General features: G+C 30.9%; 1 protein-coding gene and 1 pseudogene across 1 annotated transcript; one reads left to right on the forward strand and one right to left on the reverse strand.

Moving 5' to 3' along the window:
• On the forward strand, positions 1-4,741 carry LOC147299130 (uncharacterized). Its single transcript, XM_086229492.1, has 3 exons — positions 1-226; positions 1,557-1,735; positions 4,253-4,741. The coding sequence occupies exons 2-3, from the start codon at positions 1,577-1,579 to the stop codon at positions 4,418-4,420; spliced, it is 327 nt and encodes a 108-aa protein (XP_086085618.1). The 5' UTR covers positions 1-226; positions 1,557-1,576; the 3' UTR covers positions 4,421-4,741.
• A 16,694-nt stretch (positions 4,742-21,435) lies between these two features.
• LOC147299131 (protein GL2-INTERACTING REPRESSOR 1 pseudogene) lies at positions 21,436-21,765 on the reverse strand (annotated as a pseudogene).

Consider the following 21,765-nt stretch of genomic DNA (forward strand, 5'->3'; position numbering starts at 1 on the left):
GATTTGTCTTTAATTGAAAAAAATTTAAAATACAAGAGCACATTTAGTAAAATTGAAAGTCAATTATTTTCCAAGCAAATTCAAAATTTCAAAGCTTCTATAACCATCCTATTGAACCCAAATAAACTACAGGTACGAGATTTTCTGAATTCTAGTAGTCAACAAATTCGAGTCTTTAGGGAACTGGTCGATCATGAACCTAGAGTTTTGTTGCTCACGCCAATCTGTAAGTCTTCCCTTTCATTTCCATTCGCGCCAGCTTCAATTATTTGTTGACTTTTAATTTGTAGAATCTGTTTGTTTCCCGAGAAAATTCTGGGAAGGGAAATAATTTATTGTTTCAATCATACATGGCTCTGTCTGATTCAATTGTTTGTATTTGGATTGGATTGGTTGAGACGGAGCCTAATTGAACTGTTTTCGAATAAGTTGAACCTAACCTAGCTATTTACATTTGATTGGAGTGGAATTTGTATCTTCTTTAAACCTAAAGAACACGTCCTATTGTCAACAATTTATATGTATATATATTATTGAATAACCGTTATTTTATTGATAATAGGAGGATTGAATTGATTAGATTAGATTTCAGCGTTATTGTAAGATAACTTATGGCTTTTCAGTAGTTTCCGATGAATTTGATTGTTTTAATTTTGCTTCATTTACCAAATGAAATTCTTTTTTTGCTACATTTATAGAATCTTCTCATGTCCTGCTTCACTGAAAATTGGGTTAGTTTGGTTGCTGAGTTCGAGTAAATAATTGTTATTGGAATGTGCTTTGTATTTCTGTAGGGCTCCATTTGTTTAAACGGGAATTAGTTCCTGAGATAATTTCCCAGGTCAGAAAAATTGGATGTTAGTTTAAACAGAAAATAGTTCCTGACAAAAAGGAACTTTTAGTCGGAAAGTTTTCTGGATGTTTGTTTCCTAAGAAAATTTTTGGATACATGTGAGCATTACTTTTGTTCAATTGTTCAAGGAGATATTTTGTGAACCTAAGAACGATCAAGAAAAACAGTTGTTGGAAAGGAATCTTCTAAATCTATGGAACAACAAAAAATTTACTAAAGATTCTATTAGAACAATTTACATCAAAATTTTATTTTTCCATCGAAAAATTGGAGGCTTTCTGAAATAAATTTCCAAGATACATGAAGATTCCTTTATTCTTTTCTCATGAAATGTTTTCTAATAGAAGAGACCCAAAATCTTCTCCACCTGGTATTAAGTTGGAGCATAGACTGAATCACAATCAATCTCTCGATAGAATTTTCCTAAAGCTACCAAATATCAGTTCTTTCTATCAAAGGGAAATTTGCTAGAAATTTTATCCCTTAAATTCTAATTCATGTCGAGACTGATGGATCCCAAGTTAATTTAATATTTCCAAGATTATAAACCAAAACAACATAAAGTGTGGAATATAGAATGTGAGTTGTGCTTCTTTTATTTAGTTATGCTGACTAACTGAAGATTCTCGTTAAGAGGGAGGAATATAGTGAATACCAAATCTGATTTGTGAAGCTTATTTTGCTTGGTTTGAATTTTGAACAGGTTTTGTAGAACTGTGAACGATGTCAAGACCTGTACTGCTTGTTTTTCTGCTTATTGTTCTCATAATCACTTCCCAGTTTGAGTGGAAGCAACCACTTGTGGTTGACCTTGACTCAACTCCAAGTATCTCACAAAAGCAGAATCAGAACTCAAACAGGGAAGAAGCTGTAAAAGAGAAGGTAATAAGTCTCTTACTTATATTCCAGTATTTTCTTTTTATCTTTATTTTTGATAAGTTAGTAATCCAGTATGCTTTATTCACTTTGAACTTCCCATATTCTTTGATTCAGAAATGGAGTTGTTTATTATGCAAAAGATTTCTTGAATTTTAAGGATGAGCTGCATATTATATATATATATATATTTTTTTAATCTAGGTGTCTTTTTTAAGCTAAAATGTTATTAGCATGCTGATGATTTTGCTTGAAACCAAAATTATATGCCTTTACCAGTTGTTATTGTGAAGTTTGCACTATCTTAATGAACTGCAAGCTTGTGAGCGCTTCATTTAATTAAGCTGATTCTGTTTGATGTGCTTTTCATAGATCATTATTCTCACATCAATGATTCAAAGTCCAAAAGCCAATTTACATAGGCAATTCCAAGATAATTAAAGGGGTTAAATACTTTAATGCTCCTAAACTTAAAAATTTCCAATTGACCCCTTGAAGTTTGATTCTCGTGTTCAGTAACACAAAATGAAACATCTGTTTGACAACCTTATGGAACAAGGGCAACTTCTTCATTCAGGTCCTACCTACTCCTCTTATACCTTCCAACTCTTAAGCCTTAAAATTTCTCACCATTCCATCTTCTTCCCTCCCACGTTCTCTTCCTTCCTGCCAATACCCAAGAGCTTAAGATATAGATGATTTGCCCCACATGCTTATCTTTAGAAACCATGAATCTATAATTCTCACCTGAATGGATGAAATTGCCCTCGTTTCGTCAGATTTTTAAACAGATGTTTCATTTTGTCATTGCTAAACACCCAAATTAATGTTTAAGGACTCAACTGGGAAGTTATAATGTTCAGGGACCAAAATGGGAAGCCGGTCAAGTTCAGGTTAACTCCTAAATCTCTAAATTCTAATGAAATAAACATAATTTTTGGCTTTGTGCTATGCCTAAAATAGATATAGAATTTCTTTTTGCTTCCATCACCAATCTTCCTAGTTGGAAAACTTGATCTCAAGTTTTGTAATGCTGAAATATAGGAACTCATGTAATCCAGAATGCCAATCAGCTTTACCTCTAATCTTGGAGGAAGAAAAATTAATGAGTTATTGTTTTCAGAGTTATAATTAAACAATTAGATCAATAAGGAATCATGAAATCAATTGATACATTATCTACCAAGAGTAGGCACATTCAAATATTTGATTTTGGTGCTTTCTTCGACCTGAAAAGTTTCTTTGACTTCCTTGACTTCAGTATCATACTTCTCTTGCTCTTGTCCAATTTCCCTCGTTATCCTCCTTTGTGACAACCATGGACTTTGTTTCCTCATGACTTTCTTGTGCTCTGTATGGTGGGGTTGAATGAGAGGAGTTGATTCTTGCTCTATAGGTTCCTTGACTATTGAGTCTTGACTCTTATGCATGTTTACCTTGTTGAGTAATATGATAGTTTATACTGATATGCAGAACAAGGACAGAAAATAGAGGAGACGAGAAAGAATGGAGGGACATAGAAATAGAAGCTTACGGAGGAGGAGAAGTAGAACAAGGGAAGAGAGAAAGGAAATTAGGCTAAACTCTTTTCCTTTTAGCTGATAAAATTAGGGCAAACTGAAAACAAATTTTCACATCAACATGCCAAAGCCTAAAACCCTGTTACGATAAGGCCTATTTATATAGGCAATCCCAACTTAATTGATAATTGGAATAATAAACACTGAAACAATAATTATTATCTGAATTATAATTAATAAAAAATAACTCCTTAAATTCTATTAACATAAACATAATTTCTGAACATACTCTTACGCCTAACTTAAACACAATTTCTTTCTGTATCTGTCATCATCACTTTATAGAAAATGCTAAAAGCAAGGTAATATAGGGCTTCATTTATTCTTCTTCTTTTATTTTATTTTTTATCATGCTTGTTTCCTATGGTTATCATCTCTTTTTTTTTTTTTTTTTTTTTTTTTTGTTATAATGAGAATGCTTGGGATTCAAGCATACTTTTTTATGGTGCTTGGTTTCTATAGTTTCTAGCACTTTTTTTATTATTTTTTGTAGAGCTGTTATGGTGCTTGGACTTTATGCATACTAGTGTCTGTGTAGAGCTGTTAGCATGCATGTGTAGTAACAAGGATAATGAATCAAGGAGCTGGTATCTTTCAAAAAATTTCATGCTTTGGGTGATTTTACAGTTATAAGTCATGTGACTTATGTGTTATGGAGGATGTAGTGACTTTCCATAACCTAATGGGAGGAATTGACATTAGTGGGACCAGTGTAGCTTTGTTATGGATAGACTGATATTATAGCCTAGATGAGGGAAATGCTTTCTTGCTGTATCTGAAATTAATATTCATATACAATGGTGTAAAGTAAATTGTTAAATCTGCTCTAATGATCTGTTTCTACTCCATCTTTCAAGTGAATCTACATATATTGTGAAGTTCTTTTGTGGCTTCTAAGGTTTTACATGTGTCCCTCAAATTTAACAAGTCTCGCATGTCACAGATCATATTATTGCAAGAGAAGAACATTCAGAGACTTAATGAGCTTGTTCGTAGTCTCCGGGAACAGTTGCTTCAGTGTAGGAGCAAGAATGAGACAACAAATCACACCGTAAGCTTCCTAACTGAACATGTTACTGAACTTGAACGGCATCAGATATACGAGGACTAGGTTTGAGCCTGTGGAGGTATATGGCTAATACTGTGTTATATGTTTGACCTGTATAAACCATTGTTTGCGACCAAGTTTCACAATGAAGTTTCCATCTTGTTTAGGTTTAGAATGGAAACTATTCAAGTGCCAATTGCACACCACACCTAATACTGTGTTATATGTTTGACCTGTATAAACTATTGTTGCGACCAAGTTTCACAATGAAGTTTCCATTTTGTTTAGGTTTAGAATGGAAACTATTCAAGTGCCAATTGCACACCACACCTAGGCAGAAGTCATTCAAGTGTAGAGTTCATATCTCAAAGAAGCTTCTGGTCACATTTTAAATACTTTTCCTTCTGATTAAAGGAATGTTATGGCCAGAGCAATTATTTATGCAAAGAAAGTTGTATTTATGCATATTATTTATAAGTAGAGAGAGAGAGAGAGAGAGAGAGAGAGAGAGAGAGAGAGAGAGAGAGATGAGGCATATGAAGGAGAAAGGAAGAGAATGGACAAAATAATTTTCAAAGTAAAAAATAAAACTAAAAGCACCGTTAAATGTTTATAGTTTATTGTTTTAGTTTTACCTATTCTTCATCTTATTCATTTTTCTTTTGTCTCCTCTTTTTCCTTGTATCGTTGTCACGTTTTTTGTCATATGCTTTTGAACAAAATTGGTCATCCTAATTTGGTATTGAATGTAAAAAGAATTTTAATACTAGAAATTTCTTGTGAAATTATCATTTAATTTGCTTTTTTTTTTTAGTCAAACCAAAACCTTATTTGACAAGACTTAAATAATAAAACGACCAAATCTGATGTGCTGCTATTGATATGTTGAAATGTTGAAGTAAAACACATTTATGTCGAAGCCAATACAATTTGCTGATGTGCTGATGGACGTGGGTCACTGTATCTCAGGTACAAATTTGAACATAGTTATCCTGCTGCCGTAGACTGTAGTTGACAAGATCTTTAGAGAAAAATGTCATTTTGCTTTCAAAACTATTCCATTTCTATCAATTTGTTCTCAGAGTTTTAATTTGAAAAAAAAAAAAAATTAAGTTACGTCACTTTTCAAAATGAGGTAATTTCGTCAATTTGTTTTTGAAAAAAAAAAAAAAAAATTTGAATAGGATATCCAAACAGGTTAATTTTTCAAATTAGAAGTATGGAGAGTAAATTGACACAAGTGTAATAGTTTAGAGAATAACATGACAGTTTTTTCATATCTTTATATTATTTGATTATCTTTCCATTTTCCTTTTTTCTCAACCCCTTTCTTTCCTTCCTTTTTTCATGATGTAATTCATATCTCCATGAAAAAAAACAAAAAAAGGTGCCGATCATCCACATAAATAAGTTAGATATGGAACATATTTTCTTAAAAAAAAAAAAAAAAAGTAGCTTAAGGTCTTACCAATGATCACATCAACAAAAAAAAAAAAAAACTGTTTTTTCTTTGACATAAAATCATTTTTTAGAATGTCTTTAAAAAATGTTGGATTGAACTGAAAAGTTTTTTTAAGACATGAGCATTTTCTTAGATTTTGTTAATAAATATTTCTAAACTTTATAATCTGTTGAAGTCTTAACTAAGGGTCCGTTTATGGTTTTTAACTCTAAATTTGTAAATACAGTGATAAAGAAGGAAAGGCGTTGAGAAACTTGATAAATTGGTTCACTAAGTTAATATAGTGACAACATTTCCTGTGCTCGCTTGTAACTCGATTGGAATTGTCTGATAGTAAGACCTACTGTTTGTTAGTTAAAAGTTAAAACACACAATTATTTCAAAAGAAAATAATAATTACTCGGTATTTTTTATATGTTATTTGTGGAATGTTAATACACATCTACAAGAAAGTAATACACACAAGTGGTATTTTTTATATGTTATTTGTGGAATGTTAATACACATCTACAAGAAAGTAATACACACAAGTGTGAAGTTGATGTATTCGAATGAAAATTTTTGAATTATAGGTACTAAATTAAAAAGTGATGTACAGTTAAAGTATATAATTGTAATTAATCCCTAAAAATATATGTAATAGGTGTTTTTATCATTAAGTCCTTGACTAATGCACAAGAAAGAAAAAACACGATGTAATATGACTTTTCTTAAAATCTACCAAACGCTAGATGCTTTCCCAAAGGAAAAAAGGTTTGCCGCAAAAAAAATTCTTTAATACTTTATTTTCCATCTAAACAAGCATATCCCAGCCCAAAAATCAAAACAAACATAGCCTTAGCAATTAACCTGTATATAGTCAATTGAACTTTTTTAAAAATTTTGATAACACATAGTTAATTGAATTTAGGAAAATGTTATTTGTATACCAGACTTATTTGTACTAAATAGTATTGTCATTGAACTTAATTCAAAAGGGAAAAAGAAACTCATAAAAAAAAAATTAAAAAAAATAGTTTGATGAGTAGAAGGGGAAATTTTCATAAAAGCACATTTAATTTTCATAAAAGCACATAGAAGGGGAAACTCATAAAAGCACATTTAATTTTCATCCTGTCTTTATCTAGGGTGGTGAAAATATTATAGGAGTGTTGGACCAAAATCATCAGCGCCCTCTATTATGCGGCCCTGCCGCAATCCTGCATTTGGGTCAGATGCGCACAACCACCTTCAATGTTATTAACAAACAAACATTTCCTTCCCTCAAGTCACAGACCAAAATGCATGAAATTTGAATGGCTGCAGAGCAATTCCTATGCTTGGAAAGTTCGGTATTATCTTTACTGTGGTTGTTAATGACATCCTGTCTTATCTTATTTATGTAAAATAGTAATGACTCATTCCTGCTTATTACACATCAGAAAAATCACAATTTGACTTGTGTGTATGATATTTCATTTTTTCATTCATCTAATGAGTCATTTAGGCTGTACATATTCTTATACGCGTGTTTTGTGGTGAACATGAACCCTTATAATTAAGGGTTAGGCAGCAAATTTTGTTATTCAAAATATCAAGAGTGGCTAGGAAGCCACATCATGTAGTATCATAAATGTGGTACAACAACATAGTTCCCCTAGCATTACCTTATTTAAAAAGTAGCACCGATCGAAAGCGCCAATTGATCTGTAATTCACATTGATCCTAACTGCAACTGCAGTTGCAATTAACTGCAACTAGAAGTTGTAATTTACAGTTACACTATATAACTTCAATAAAATTCAAGTAGAGAATAAAGAAAAAAAATCGATCAACTGCAGCTACATTTTCGATTGATTTATACATATGTTGATTGATCGGCAGTCTAAGAACTGTCTTAAAAATGTCCTTATTGTTATGAAATGTAGTTGTCCTTATTAAATATGACAAATTAAACTTGTGTTTCTTTAAATCCTGGAAAATAATACAATATAAGGAGCGAAACAATGTCCTTTTATTTATTAAAAAAAAATAGGTATATTTATTTAAGATATATTGTATTGGCATCCCTTTGTGTTCAATCCCACTAACTAACTTGTTCTATCCACCATACAAATTAAAAAAGAAAGAGATCAGAGTACTTACAAGTTACAACACAGGCAAATTCCAAAAATATATATGATAAATATTTCAAAAATACGTTTTGGATTTGGTTTTTGAGATAGTTATGGATGGCTGTGATCGGAATGGCAATGCCCATGGCAGCTCCTCCTTTACATTTATTTAACCTAGTGAGAAATTTGCATGTCTTTGTTATAAAGAACGTGGCATCACAGGTAAGAGAGAGAGAGAGAGAGAGAGAAAAAAAAAAAACTTGTCCTTTTTTTTTCCTCTCTCTCTCATATTTTTTTTTTTTTCTCTCTCTTGCTTCTGATGTCTAGTCCCCTACTACAACGAGACGGGCAAGTTTCTCTCTTTAACCTAACAATAATTATAAGGACCAACTTCCTCCTCAATAAAGAGTTGGAATCAAAGATGTCACTCAGCTACAAGACCATTTATTGACACTGTAGCTCATCGATTTTTGAACACGGTTGCTCCCTCAAACATAAGTTGGTTGGAAATTTTATTACTAGCTGCTACTTGTTTGAATGCGATGTATTTACTTTTGGATGCCAATTCATATACAATAGAAAAAAATAAATAAATAAATAAATATAAATATAGAGCTTCAAATGTGAGATTTCACATTTAGACTTATTTTGTGAGATCTCTTATGAGACCCATTCTACATTGTATTTGATAATCAGAATCGTCTATTTTTTTTTTGTCTCTATTGAAGAATTGTGCTTGCAAATAATTAGGTTAATCGGAAATCATTTAACCGTTGATTAAATTTTCACTATTTCAAGTGTTTATCGAAAATATTTTCTTCGTCTATTTATTTGATCAAAGTTTGATAGCCTTCATGATTTTTTATTTGCTTAATTTTTTGCAAGAATGATATTTGAATATACACTTAAAAAATAAACGGTTCGTTAAAATATTATATGGAGTGGGTTTCATGAGAGATCTCAACAATAAGCCTAAATATGGGATCCCACACTTAAGCTTCAAGTGTGGGATCCCACATTGTACTTTAATAATTGGAACCGTATACTTTTTTTGTGTTCATTGAATGATCATGCTTACAAAAAATTAAGTTAATCGAAAACTATGTTAATTGAAGAATTGTCTACTCCTCCTATTACTAATTGATTTTGGGTTTGAATTTGAACTAATTAGCTATTTATATATAAATAGAACTTGTTGGGTTATATTGACTAATAATGAACCGTGCAAATAGCAAGATACTCCACATAAGGGATTAGCAGAGGATCTAGATCCATTAGAATCAAGCTTTTCAAGGAGATGGTCGAGCTGTTCAAAATGCATATAAGAGTTTAGAGTCGAAAAAATTCAAAATTAGAGTAGAGCTGGTCATATAAAAAGTAGGTATTCTTCTGTATGAAAATGACCAAAAGAGTAAAACTTATTTACATTTGAAAACATAGATCAAAATTATAAATATTTCATTAGTTAAAATATGTCATTTTATGAAGTTTTCCACTTGACTTCTTTCTAAAAAAATATGAGTTTTCTGCCGTCGACATACATCGATCATGTGCAGTTATTGAGCATAAGGCCCTACAAAATTGCACTACTCCCTTTATTAATTATGTAGGGCACATGATTGAGAGTTATCGAATTAAATAGCTAGCTAGGTACAAAATTTTGAACCTTATCTGGGAAGCCCTACCAACAGAAAAATTTTAATCACCATGCAATTTACGGATCACTCTCACTTAATTAATTAAGGTTGTGACAAATTAATTTGCAACAGAAAACCCATCAAAATTCATTATTTTAATTTATATATGTTGGTTCATATGGAATAAGTGATTATTCATAATTGGATATTAAATTAGATATCCAACATAGAAGAAAACCTCACACCTAAACAGAAGAATAAAATAGACTCCCAACATGTAGTAGTAGCAGTAGGAGTTCAATATATGCAAATATGCTTTAAGGTGGTAAGAAAAATTCTGTGTGTCAAAGCAAAATTCGGTGTTTTTTCTATAATTTTTTTTTTTTACCATAATGGTCCCATAATATTCTATATTTATTACAATTTTTGTTGTGAGAGTTTAATGCATGCATAATGATGAGAGTATCAGCCCCACAAATACAATGAACGAGGAGATCGAAGTCTCCTTCAGTACCACAGAGCCACAGAGCACTTTCTTCTTAAAAAAATTTTCCACTTGAGTTAAACATAGAATTTTATACTCATTGGTTTATTATTAATTGCTCTTAAAACCTAACTGTTAAGACATACTTTTAAAAGGATTTAGAAACTGCTAAAAGTAGTTAGGCCCGTTTGGTTCACGGATTAGGTTTTTTCAAAATTAATTTCATATTCATGCTCATTCTAAGGGGATAAAAATAAATAATTTTTAGGAAGATTTAGAATTTAGTCAATTTTATGAGTCTTTCTTTGATTAAGACCGGTAGTAATTTAGAGTTTTTAATCAAGTCTTTTTATTTTTCTTCTTTGATGGCTTTATGCTACAAAGCCCACTTTACACCCTAAAAAGAAAAATACCCTTAAAATCGAGGGAGGGCTTTATTATGAATTAAAAGGATTTTATTATAAAATAAAAAAACTTTATTATGAATTAAAAAAATTTCTTATAAATTAAAATACTTTATTATAAATTAAAATAATTTTCTTATAAATTTTAAAACACCTCCGGTCTCCATCTAAATATTCTTTTTCTAAAAAAATTCAAGCTTAATTGTCTCTAATTTTTATTCCAGTATTTGGAAATGCTGAGTATGGTAACCAAGAAATATACCATTTCCATATTCATGCTCAATAATACCATAATTTATTATAATTTGAATAATATTTGTAATTTTAAGTGGAGTTAATTTAGTAATAAGTACCACAATAAATGCTTTCCTAAGTTATGGAAATAGCAAAAGCAGCTCAATGGTCCCATAATATTCTATATTTATTACAATTTTTGTTGTGAGAGTTTAATGCATGCATAATGGTGAGAGTATGAGGCTGAAATATATTTCAGCCCCACAAATGCAATGAACGAGGAGAAGTCTCCTTCAGTACCACAGAGCACTTTCTTTTTAAATTTTTTTTTTCCACTTGAGTTAAACATAGAATTTTATACTCATTGGTTTATTATTAATTGCTCTTAAAACCTAACTTCTGTTAAGACATACTTTTAAAAGGGTTTAGAAACTGCTAAAAGTAGTTAGGTCCCGTTTGGTTCATGGATTAGGTTTTTTGGAAATTTCATATTCATGCTCATTCCACCGTTTGGTTCATAGATTAGGTTTTTTTGAAATTTCATATTCATGCTCATTCCAAAGGGATGAGAATGAATAATTTTCATTCCAGTGTTTGGAAATGCTGGGTATGGTAACCATGAATATACCACTCCCATATTCGTGCTCAATAATACCATAATTTATTATAATTTGAATAATAATATTTATTTTAAGTAGGGTTAATTTAATAATAAGTATCCACAATAAATGATTTCTTAAGTTATGGGAATAGAAAATCCAAGGGAGCTCAATGGTTTCAAATTCCCTTCATCATGGGATAACACATTTTCATGAATGTGCTTAGTAAATATGAGAACAAAATCTCATACCCATTAGTCCATTACCAAGCTCCAATCCGCATACCAATTAAACAAGCCTTTATTGATTTTTATGAATCCGTTTTAGTATTTTCTAGAAAAACGCTTAAAGAAAATTTTTGGGAGTACATTTTTAGGAACTACCGTACGTATATTTTTAGAGTGAAACTTACCAGCCCTGGAGATACCAATAGGTGGTATCCCCATTATCTCTTTTCTCTCTATCTCTCTCCTCTCTCTTTTTCTCTCTCCTTTTCTCTCTTTCTCTTTTTCTCTCCCTAGTGATACCACACAGGTACCGGTGGCATCCAGAGATAGGTAAGTTTTGTTCATACTTTTAACAAAAGATTTTATGTGTTTTAAAGTGCATGCTTACAAAAGTGGGACACACTAAAGAGTTGAAGGATCTACCTGAGGGAAGGACAGAGGGATGGTGAAGCTTCAATGAAACAAGTGAGACTAGTCGATTTCATTCTCAAACAGACCCTTAATTAAACTAAGTAAAACAACAACCATTTTATACTGTTACCACAGCGTTCTAGCTACCTGAATTGAGTAGTTCAACAATCATCAGTCAAATCCAGCACTGCAGTCATTTTATGAGGTTGACGCCACATAATAATGCAATACCAAATTTTTGTTTGTTACCTAAATAGTAAATATGGCAGTCATTCTATTTATATATATATGTCCCATACTCCCATGGTCCAGTCAATCTAACTAAACCCCCGACACCTCACACTAAATCTTCTTTTTATACGGTGCATTTTTGGTATCATCCCAAATTCCCAACTAATAATTTGTATGCTGCTTCTCTTATTATTTTGTGAATAATTTGTTATGTGTAACGGTAATATGAGAATGACATATTGATATAGTATTATGAATCCACTCATATGATATTACACGTGTATATAATTATTAATATAGTATATTGTGTCTAATGTTTATCATTTAGTGTATATATTAATAAGTTTTCTATTATAAGCATATTAATTGTATATATGTTATAATTTAAGTGGATTAATTTTGTAAGTCACACATATAAGTGATTTTCATTTCTATCACAAGATGATAAGCTGAGATGATACAAATATATAAAATTGTGTCTGTTTGGCCATTTGGCAGCACTATCCTTATTCAATTTTATTAGATAGACTTATTTTATGATTTATTACCTAAACCTGTTTTTCATTCTCAGATTATCACTTGAAAATTTTTTTGTCTCAGGTTAGCACTTATAACTTACACTCATATCTCATTTTACCTTGTTCCGTCAACACCTCCTTAAAAAATGCTGAGGTAGAGCACTGGATGTGCGCAATGTGTTACATCTTTTATTTTATTTTCGGATTTTTTCTATTTTCCTATTTTTATAAACTTTAAAAATAGCTCCGGACTCAGAAAAATACACAGAAAATTTCTACGAACTCATCTTGACTAGTAGTCTAGTACTAATTTACTTTGGGGTCAAAATACCAATTTTCCATGTAAGTGTTTCCAGAAAATTTGAGAAGTCCCAATTTATTTCTAAAAAATTAAGAAAATTTTCCCTCTATTAAATAAATTCTAGAAAAATTTTAGAATTTTCGTAAAGTCTCAGACGAATTCTCAAAATTATTTAAAAAAAAAAAAACCAAAAACCTGTTTTAGAGAATTCTTTCGAGACTTTACAGAAATTGTAAAATTTTTCTAGAATTTATTTTATAGAGGGAAATTTATTTTCCTCTAAGACCAGGAGGTCTTTTGGGTAGCAAGTGTTCACGATAAAGGTATTGTTAGTTTTTAGAAGACCAACGGTGCAGACCTCGTATTTTTTGGAGTTCGAGAGATTATTCTATGAATTTTCAAAGAGTCTAGAGTATTTTAATTTTCTATAAATAAATTTAGATTTCCCAAATTTTCTGAAAACACTCAAAGGGAAAATTAGTATTTTGATCCATAATAAATTAGTACTAGTCAAGATGAGTTCGTAGGAATTTTCTGAGTTCCGAGCTATTTTTAATTAATTTTCAAAGTTTATAAAAATAGGAAAATAGCAAAAATCTGAATATAAAAGAAAAGATGTGGCGCGCTACGTTAGCATTAACGGCCACATCAGCATTTTTGACAGAGGTGTTGATGGAACAAGGTAAAATGGGACACATGTGTAAGTTATAGGTGAAAACCTAGGATAAAAAAACTTTCAGGTGGTAATTTGGGAATAGAAAATAGTTTTGGATAATAAATCGTGAAATAAGCCTATTAAATATAATGATCATGATCAAGCGATTTTTGATTTGTCTAATTTTTTATATGAATGATCATTGAATAGAGCTATAGCTAAAATATGAATGATTTTGATCATTGAACTACATCGTCGGTTGGCTTGGAGGAGGACGTCCAAAATTTATTTTGTTTTTAGATGTCCACACTTGAAACCCCTTGTGTGGATATATATATATATATATACATAGTTTAACATTTAATCTTTAATTTATTCAAGTAGTTTATAGTTTAAAATTCTTGGATTACATTGCGACTTTGCGAGGTGAACCCCAAAAATATAATCCTTATTACTAGGCTACTAGCTATTTTTAAATATATAAATAAAAAAAGGATATATATGGTCATAAGAGATGGATTATATAAGCACTCAAATACTAACTAATTAGGAAAGTAATAACAAGATAATCATCTTTTGAATCCATCACATGATATAATCTCATAATTTGAACTATTTATTTTTTAAGTATTCCTTTAAATATCATTAATCTTACAAAAAAAAAAAAAAAGGCTTATTTGTACTAATACCTCTTGAAAGTTATACTGTTTTTTTTTTTTTACCCCCCTTAAACTTAAATTGTATCACTTTTTTACCCAAATTTTACAAGATGTACATTGCAACTTATCCTATTCTGTCAAGTTCGTCACGGGCTTTGTGAAAAAAGTTAACATAGTGTGTACGTGGATGAACATTTTGGTATGTAAGACGTTTGGTGTAAAAAAATAAATAAATAATGATTTTAAAACTCAAATATTTTTAAAAACTAAAACAAAAATTAAAAGTCAATTAAAAATTTAAAAAAACTGGAAGAAATTTAAAAAACAAAACAAAACAAAGAAAAAACACTCAAACTCTCCCTCCCACCTTTCCCAAACCCAGCAGCCCACAATTCCACCATTTTCCCACCCCACCCTCTCACACCATGAGAGATAAAAAAAAGTTTCTATTTCCAGATCTGAAAAACTGAAAGGAGATTGGACTTTTCATCCAAAAATGAATCAAAAGAAATGACAGTAAATTCCTAATTAAGTTTCAATCCAATGAGAAATATATGAAACCCAATGACGTTATTGATCTGGGGTGAGTTTGGAGCGAGGGTTTGTGAGGGCTTTGGGGCTAGAAGGTGAGTATTTGAATGAGCAACACCATGATCGCCGGCGAGAGCTCGATTTTTTGCGAGAGGAATCGTCCATGGGGTGAGTGAGTTTGATGACTGATTTAGCTCATGAGTGGCAGAGAGAGTGGAGAGAGAGAAAGAAAAGGGAGGAGGGGTCACCAGTGGTAACGGGTCCGGCGGAGGGAGGGTGGTGGCTACGTTTGTTGTTGGTGGGGGAAGGGTTTCTATGTTTTTTTTTTTTTCATTTAATTTAATTTTTTTTTTTGTAAGAATCTACATTTTTATAGTAATTATTTATCCACGTGGCATCTTAAATAATATAAAAATGGTTCATCCGTCCAACCTAGGCAGCCACATGAGCTTTTTTAACAAAGTTATTGACAAATTTGACGGAATAAGGTGTACTAAAAGAGTTTGTAAAGTGAGAAAATTAAAATTTAAGGGGACAAAGTGAAAATAAAAGTTACTTTCAGGAAGTATTGGTGTGAATAATCTAAAAAATTAACCAAATCAAAAATCATTTAATCAACTATGATCAAATAAATAAAAACACAATATTTTTTATAAAACATTGAAATAATTGTAATGATAATCAAAATGGCTAAATAATTTTCGATTCACTTCATTTTTTTCAAGGATGATTGGTTTCGATCATTGAATTCTCAAATCTATGGTGAGCGGGTGGTTAGGTGAGCGTAAAATTTCCGACTCTATGGTGAGGGGGTGATTGTTATGTGTGTGTGTATATATATAATATATATATATTCATAGGCCAAACCAAATTCTACGATATGAAATCACATGTTGTTCGAATCTCTTAACTGTTTGGACAATTGGCTCAAAATGATAAAATTTGTGTTTATTAATTTCAAACTTAGAATTTAGAGTTTAGCTTAGAAATTTAAAGTGAATTCTAAACTCGATCTAAATTTTAAAATAATAAATCTGCAAAGATCATAATTATCTTAAAAGAAAAAGAATCGAGTTGTGTATGCATGTAGATGCAACATTACTTATTGACCTAAACACAAAAAGAAATCCTCCTTTTGGACAGTACTTGGGTCACCCCATCCTTTTAAATTTTGATTTCAGCAATGCCAGTGTGTGATCAGAACCGTTTACTTTTTACATAACCTATTAAATATCATCTCTGTAAAAAATCAAATCAATCGAAAATCGTTTAGTTATATAATTATTGTCAATTAAGTAGAAAAAAAATCAATGGTTTCTGATTAAAAAGTGATTTTTTGACCAAACTGTTGATTTTTTCTAGAGATAATTAGACTTAATCCTTTAGAAAAATAGTTTTTAAATAGAGACCAGAAGTGTTTTAAAATTTATAAGAAATTTTTTTTAATTTATAATAATTTATAAAAAAATCATTTTACTTCATAATAAAGTTCTTCCTCGATTTGAAAGGTATTTTCCCCTATTTGAAGGTATTTTCTCTTCTAAGGTATAGAGTAGGATTTGTGGAGACTGCATGTTAGGTTTTAATTTTGAGATTTTAGGCGATATCTTGGAGTCAAAACCTAACATAAAGTCGTCAAAAAAGAAAAATAAAAGGACTTAATTAAAAATCTTAAATCACTACCGGTCTTAATCTAAGAAAGACTCATAAAATGAACTGAACTCTGAATTTTTTTTAAATTTTTTTATGTAATCGATAATAGTTATATAATAAAATAATTTTTAATTAAATTAATTTTTACAGAAATAATTTATAATAAGTGATCAACAAATTAAATGGTTCTAATTATACATTCGCATTATTAAAATTGCAATTTTAGCCTTTTTAGGGAATGAGACGACCTTGGAGTGCCCCAGGTGACACCCAAGTACTGTCCAAAAGGAAGATGCAATATTAGTTGGCTACGGACGAGTATTAACTTTTTTAATTTTATTTTGGATATCAATATATTTAGGGGCGCCGGCGGTTCATTATTTCACCTAGCAAAACAGTAGGACGATAAAAGCTGTTTGTTTGTAGTGAGCTGCTGTCAGGCTGTGTTGTTTGTGTCTGTTTCTGTTGCTGTGGAGTTTTGTGCTTTGGTTGTTTGGTGTTGACTTAGTCTAATATATATATGATATATCACTCATTCATTTACCCAATAAAGAAAAAATTAACGAACGATTAAAGCTCTAAAAAAAAAAAACACAGTAAAACTGTACAAAAATTTGTCGTCATTGTTAATTTTGATATTCTTCAGATACAATTATAGGTAGCGCGCCACGTTAAGAAGCAGTCTTTAATGGTTGTACATGCTGCAGAAGTGCAGAGTGCAGATCGATGGGACACAGTATAAGTTTTATAACAACAAAAAAAAAATTATAAAATAACAAAAAAGAGGACATCAACTCAGAAGTCTCAGATAGGTCTGTAACGTCTGTTGTCGCAACCATAGTCAATTAGTCATGGGCCCTCCTGCATTTAGGAATTCTGAGCACGAAAGAATTCATTGACTGTCAACTCTAGCTTTCTGCTTTTTATCCAGAAATCGAAAAAATATCTTTTTCTATTTACAGTGACCATGCATTTATATATGCATATAATTTTGCAGTAAAGGGAAAGATACAGCGATCGAATCCGCACTGTCGTTGGGATGTGTTTTTCATTGGCCATTATGATCGAGAAAGGGTTAGGGGTCTGCAAAAATATTCAAAAATTGAGTTTCGAACCGAATTAAACCGATTGGATCAGTTTAGTCTGACCTTTTTTTTTAATAAACCGCTGTCAGAAATAATTTTTTATTAAGTTAAAATCAAAACCGCTGTCAGGCTGTACGTGTTGTTTGTGTCTGTTTCTGCTGCCGTGGGGTTTTGTGCTGACCTTTTTTTTATTTTTTATTTTGTTTTCGGATATCAAACCAAATCAATCTGAATTTTGTGATTTAGTTTTGGTCTGTAATATTGAAATTTTCAATTTTAACCGAACTGAACCGAACCACTACTGATAATATATATTTATTTTTATATATTAATTGGTTTATATATGATTTTAATACCATTATAGAGTAAATCAAGTTTCTTATTATAATTTATATATGTTTGTATATATTTATTATAGTTTATTAAGTATATAGTTTATATTATATGATTTTAATATCTATTATAGAGTAAACCAAATTCCCTATTATAGTTTATATATGTTTATAGTATATATAGTTTATACTTTTTAGGATTAGTTTATAATTTATAGTTTGTATATACTATACTAATAGGGTATATATATACTAAAACAATTATAGTTAAAGGTATATATATGGTTTAGGGTATAGATTGAGTATAATAGTATAGGTAATTGGTATAGAGTATACTAGTATATGGTATATGAGTATATGATATAAGGTATAGGGTATAGGGTATGAGGTTTAGGGTATACAAGTTTTTATCTGGTTTTTGGATAACCAAACCAGTCGGTTTGGGCTAGGCTTGGTTTAGTTTTGGTTCTTGAATTGGCCATTTCGAAAATGTTGGTTTGGTTACGATTATGCCTCTGTGGTTCGGTTTTTCGAACTATGCACACCCTAGAAAGGGTGGGTAGAAAGGGTGGGTATATATAAGAAGTAGGTTTACTCACATAGTCACATGTTAGGAAGAGTCATGGCCACACATGCTATATATATATATATATATATATGTTGCTCAATATGAATTGTCACATGTGTTATAAATAAATATTTTTAAGTACTATTTGGAGGAAATATATATATATATATATATATACTTCTAGTGCTTTATGGAAATACACATATGATGAATTGAGAAAGCATTTCCAAGCAGTGGTGGATCTAGTTAGTAAGTTAAAACAAAGCTAACCACTTTGTTAGACCCACTGCACAATGTAATCTTAAAATCTGAACCATCTATCTTTTAGACTTTACTTCATAGATCATCTCTGAAAAAAATTTCAAAAATCGGAAGTCATTTAACAATTTGATTATAATAACAACTATGCATATACTTTTATCAAAATAGTGTTCGTCTATTAATTTGATCACAATTAAATGACTAAATAATTTATTATTTAGTTGATTTTTTGCAATAATTTATATGTGGTGGGCCCAAAAGCATGATTAGCTTCATATTAACTTGTTAATCAGTTAGCTTTAGAGCATTCATATATATATATATATATATATATTGAGAGAGCTTTCCATTAAGGGATCATGATTACTTGTGAAGTCCACTTCATATTATATTTTGATAATCAAAATCATCTATTTTTTAGATTTCTATTTAAATATCATTAGTTGAACAAATTAATTAGGTAAATTAGAAACCATTTGACGTTGATTAAATTGTCAACATTTCAAGTGTTTATCGAAAACATTTTGTTCGTCTATTTGTTTGATCCAAATTAGATAGCTTAATGATTTTCGATTTGTCTAATTTGTTGCAAAGATGATCTTTGAATAAAGACCTACAAAAAATAAATGATTTGGATCATTAAATCAACGAGGGATCCCTTTCATAAAATTATTTAAGGAATCCCTTAATGAAAGGAGCATGTATATATATATTCTCTCTTTTCATTTATTTTCTTTCTATTGGAATAGGTCAAATCCTTATATGTCCTAAATGTAATCCATTTCTCCCTGACTCACCACTTGGGCAAATCCAAAGAGCTTTTAATAAATGAAAAATACTATTTCTTCGAACTTTTAGGGCATATGTGCACACCACACCATTACATAAAAAATTACTATTTTAAATTGGTTTTTTCAAAGCCCAAAAACAAATATACTTTGATAGGCCATCCCACATGTTTTGTGCAGTGAAAGGCCGGCCCACGTTTAATGAGTCGAGCGCTTGACATTTAAAAAAAAAAAAAAACATTGTCATTATCTGACAGTAACAACCATTGTCACTATAATTAAAAAGAGACAACCAAAAGATCGCATAAAAGTGATGCGTATAGAATCTATAGATATACCTTTTATCCTTATCTTACATAAACATGTAAAAAATTAATAAACAAACATAAAACACAAAATTCAAGCTTATGAAGTCACATCTACTCTAATTTCAACAGTCCATTATTACTGTTTGTTACTATCAAACAGTAATAATAGTTGTTATTGTTCGATAGTGACAATCTCTGTCCAAAACAAATAGGACATATATGATGAGCGCTTGCCACTTAGCATCAGCACCTCTACATTTATAACGTGACATTCTTTATCATTTTTAAAGATATGGGTGGACCTTTTTGACTTTACAAATATTACGTAGATTAATGTAACATAAAGAAGACAATTGTTGAGATAGCCTAGTTGGAAGGATCGTAGAATTTGCCCCTGCATCTAAGTTCAGTTCCCCCTCTCCTTGAATGAAAAAAAAAAAAGAAGAAAAAAAAAAAAGAAGGTAACAATGGGAAGCATAGAGTAGACTTATATCATTATCTGTTTTAGAATTCAATGTAAGAATCAAGGAAAAAAATAAGTTCGGAGTGAAAATTTTGGTTTATAGTATTGTCCTTAATTAATAGTAGCTTCGGAATTGATATAAAAAAATAAACAACTTAATAGTACCTACAAGTTAATTAGGTTTTGAAAATATTACACTCGGCATGAAGTGTAGAGAAGTTAGCTCAACTACCATTGAACCGTTCTTCATTGACATTGAAGTATAAAATTGATGGAATTAAACAAGTGGTGCCCTGATATGAGATAACTGGCTCTTGAAATGGACATGGCCCTTATTTACTGCAAAACGTAGAAAATTGAATAAGAATTAATTATGTGATTCATCTGTTTCAGCAAGCACCATAATTTGGGTATTCATAGTTTTAAATTTAACTTTTGTTGCGTGTATTGTCATAGTTCTAAAACCTCCTAGCTAATACATGAAAATGGTAGAAAAAGAAAAAAACTCAGAAGTACGTATTTTTTCTTTTAGAATATCCACCACTTATTTACGATTGATTTTGGATTAGAGCTCATATTCCTACACTTTTCACCACCTTTTTTCTTCATGTACTCTTACAATCCAATTACATTTAACTTTTAGCATATATAACTCCATGATAACTGCATCCTTAAGTATTTTCGATTATGGAGTTGTTCAATTTCTTCGAAGAAAATGTTCTAAAACCCAACTCTTTTTCTAACTTTTTTTTTTTTTCTTCTTTTCAACTTTCTCACAATCGTTGGAACGTATGATATTGTGAGACCTATGTAGAACTGACTTCATATGAGAGAGTAACTGGAAAACAACACAAAAAAGCCAGGATTCTATAGCATCTACCTTTCTTCAGAATGAGGATTACTAGATCAAAGGAACAATTTATCATTAGGAAAACAGCACAAGTTTAATTTGCATAGAACAGAGAAGAAAAGAAAAGGAGCATCCACAATCTCACAATAACCAATCTAACTCTAGATAGCTATCTGAACCCTAAATCAACTCGTTCAAAAACATAAAAAGGGGAAAGAAAAGGAAAACTAAAAAGACTAAAACGCTAACAAATAGAGCCAAGTTTTGGTGCTTCATGAGAAGACGATAAAGGAAGCTAGCCTTATGTATTAATCCTCCTTAACTTCATATCATCTTGGGGCTTTCTTCATTAAGGAAAGCAAGCAAGACTGTGCTTTTGCATTTTGGGCACTTGGGATCCACTCCAGATAGCATGAAGTACATGAGACACCTTGGACACCCCGCAAGCACCATGGCTTTTGCTTCGGGCCTGCTCGGGTAGTGCATGGTCTGATCTTCGGGCTCCGATGACACACATGACCCGTCCATCGACATAATTTCCGAGGAAGATTCAGATGCATTTGGGGAGTCAATTGGTGAGTTAGCCCTTGGAGGAGACAGGTTCAGCTCCAATTCAAGCTTTGGACTACTTGCTGAAGATCTTCTACTACTCAT

Source organism: Dryas octopetala, chromosome 1 (genome assembly GCF_963921425.1).
Source record: "Dryas octopetala chromosome 1, drDryOcto1.1, whole genome shotgun sequence".
Lineage (NCBI taxonomy): Eukaryota > Viridiplantae > Streptophyta > Magnoliopsida > Rosales > Rosaceae > Dryas > Dryas octopetala.

What these genes read in the sequence shown, in the direction of transcription:
- LOC147299130 (XM_086229492.1), top strand. Translation starts at nt 1,577, where the DNA reads ATGTCAAGACCTGTACTGCTTGTTTTTCTGCTTATTGTTCTCATAATC. An exon ending in AAGAAGCTGTAAAAGAGAAG is followed by an intron (nt 1,736 to 4,252) that starts GTAATAAGTCTC and finishes CGCATGTCACAG; the next exon opens with ATCATATTATTGCAAGAGAA.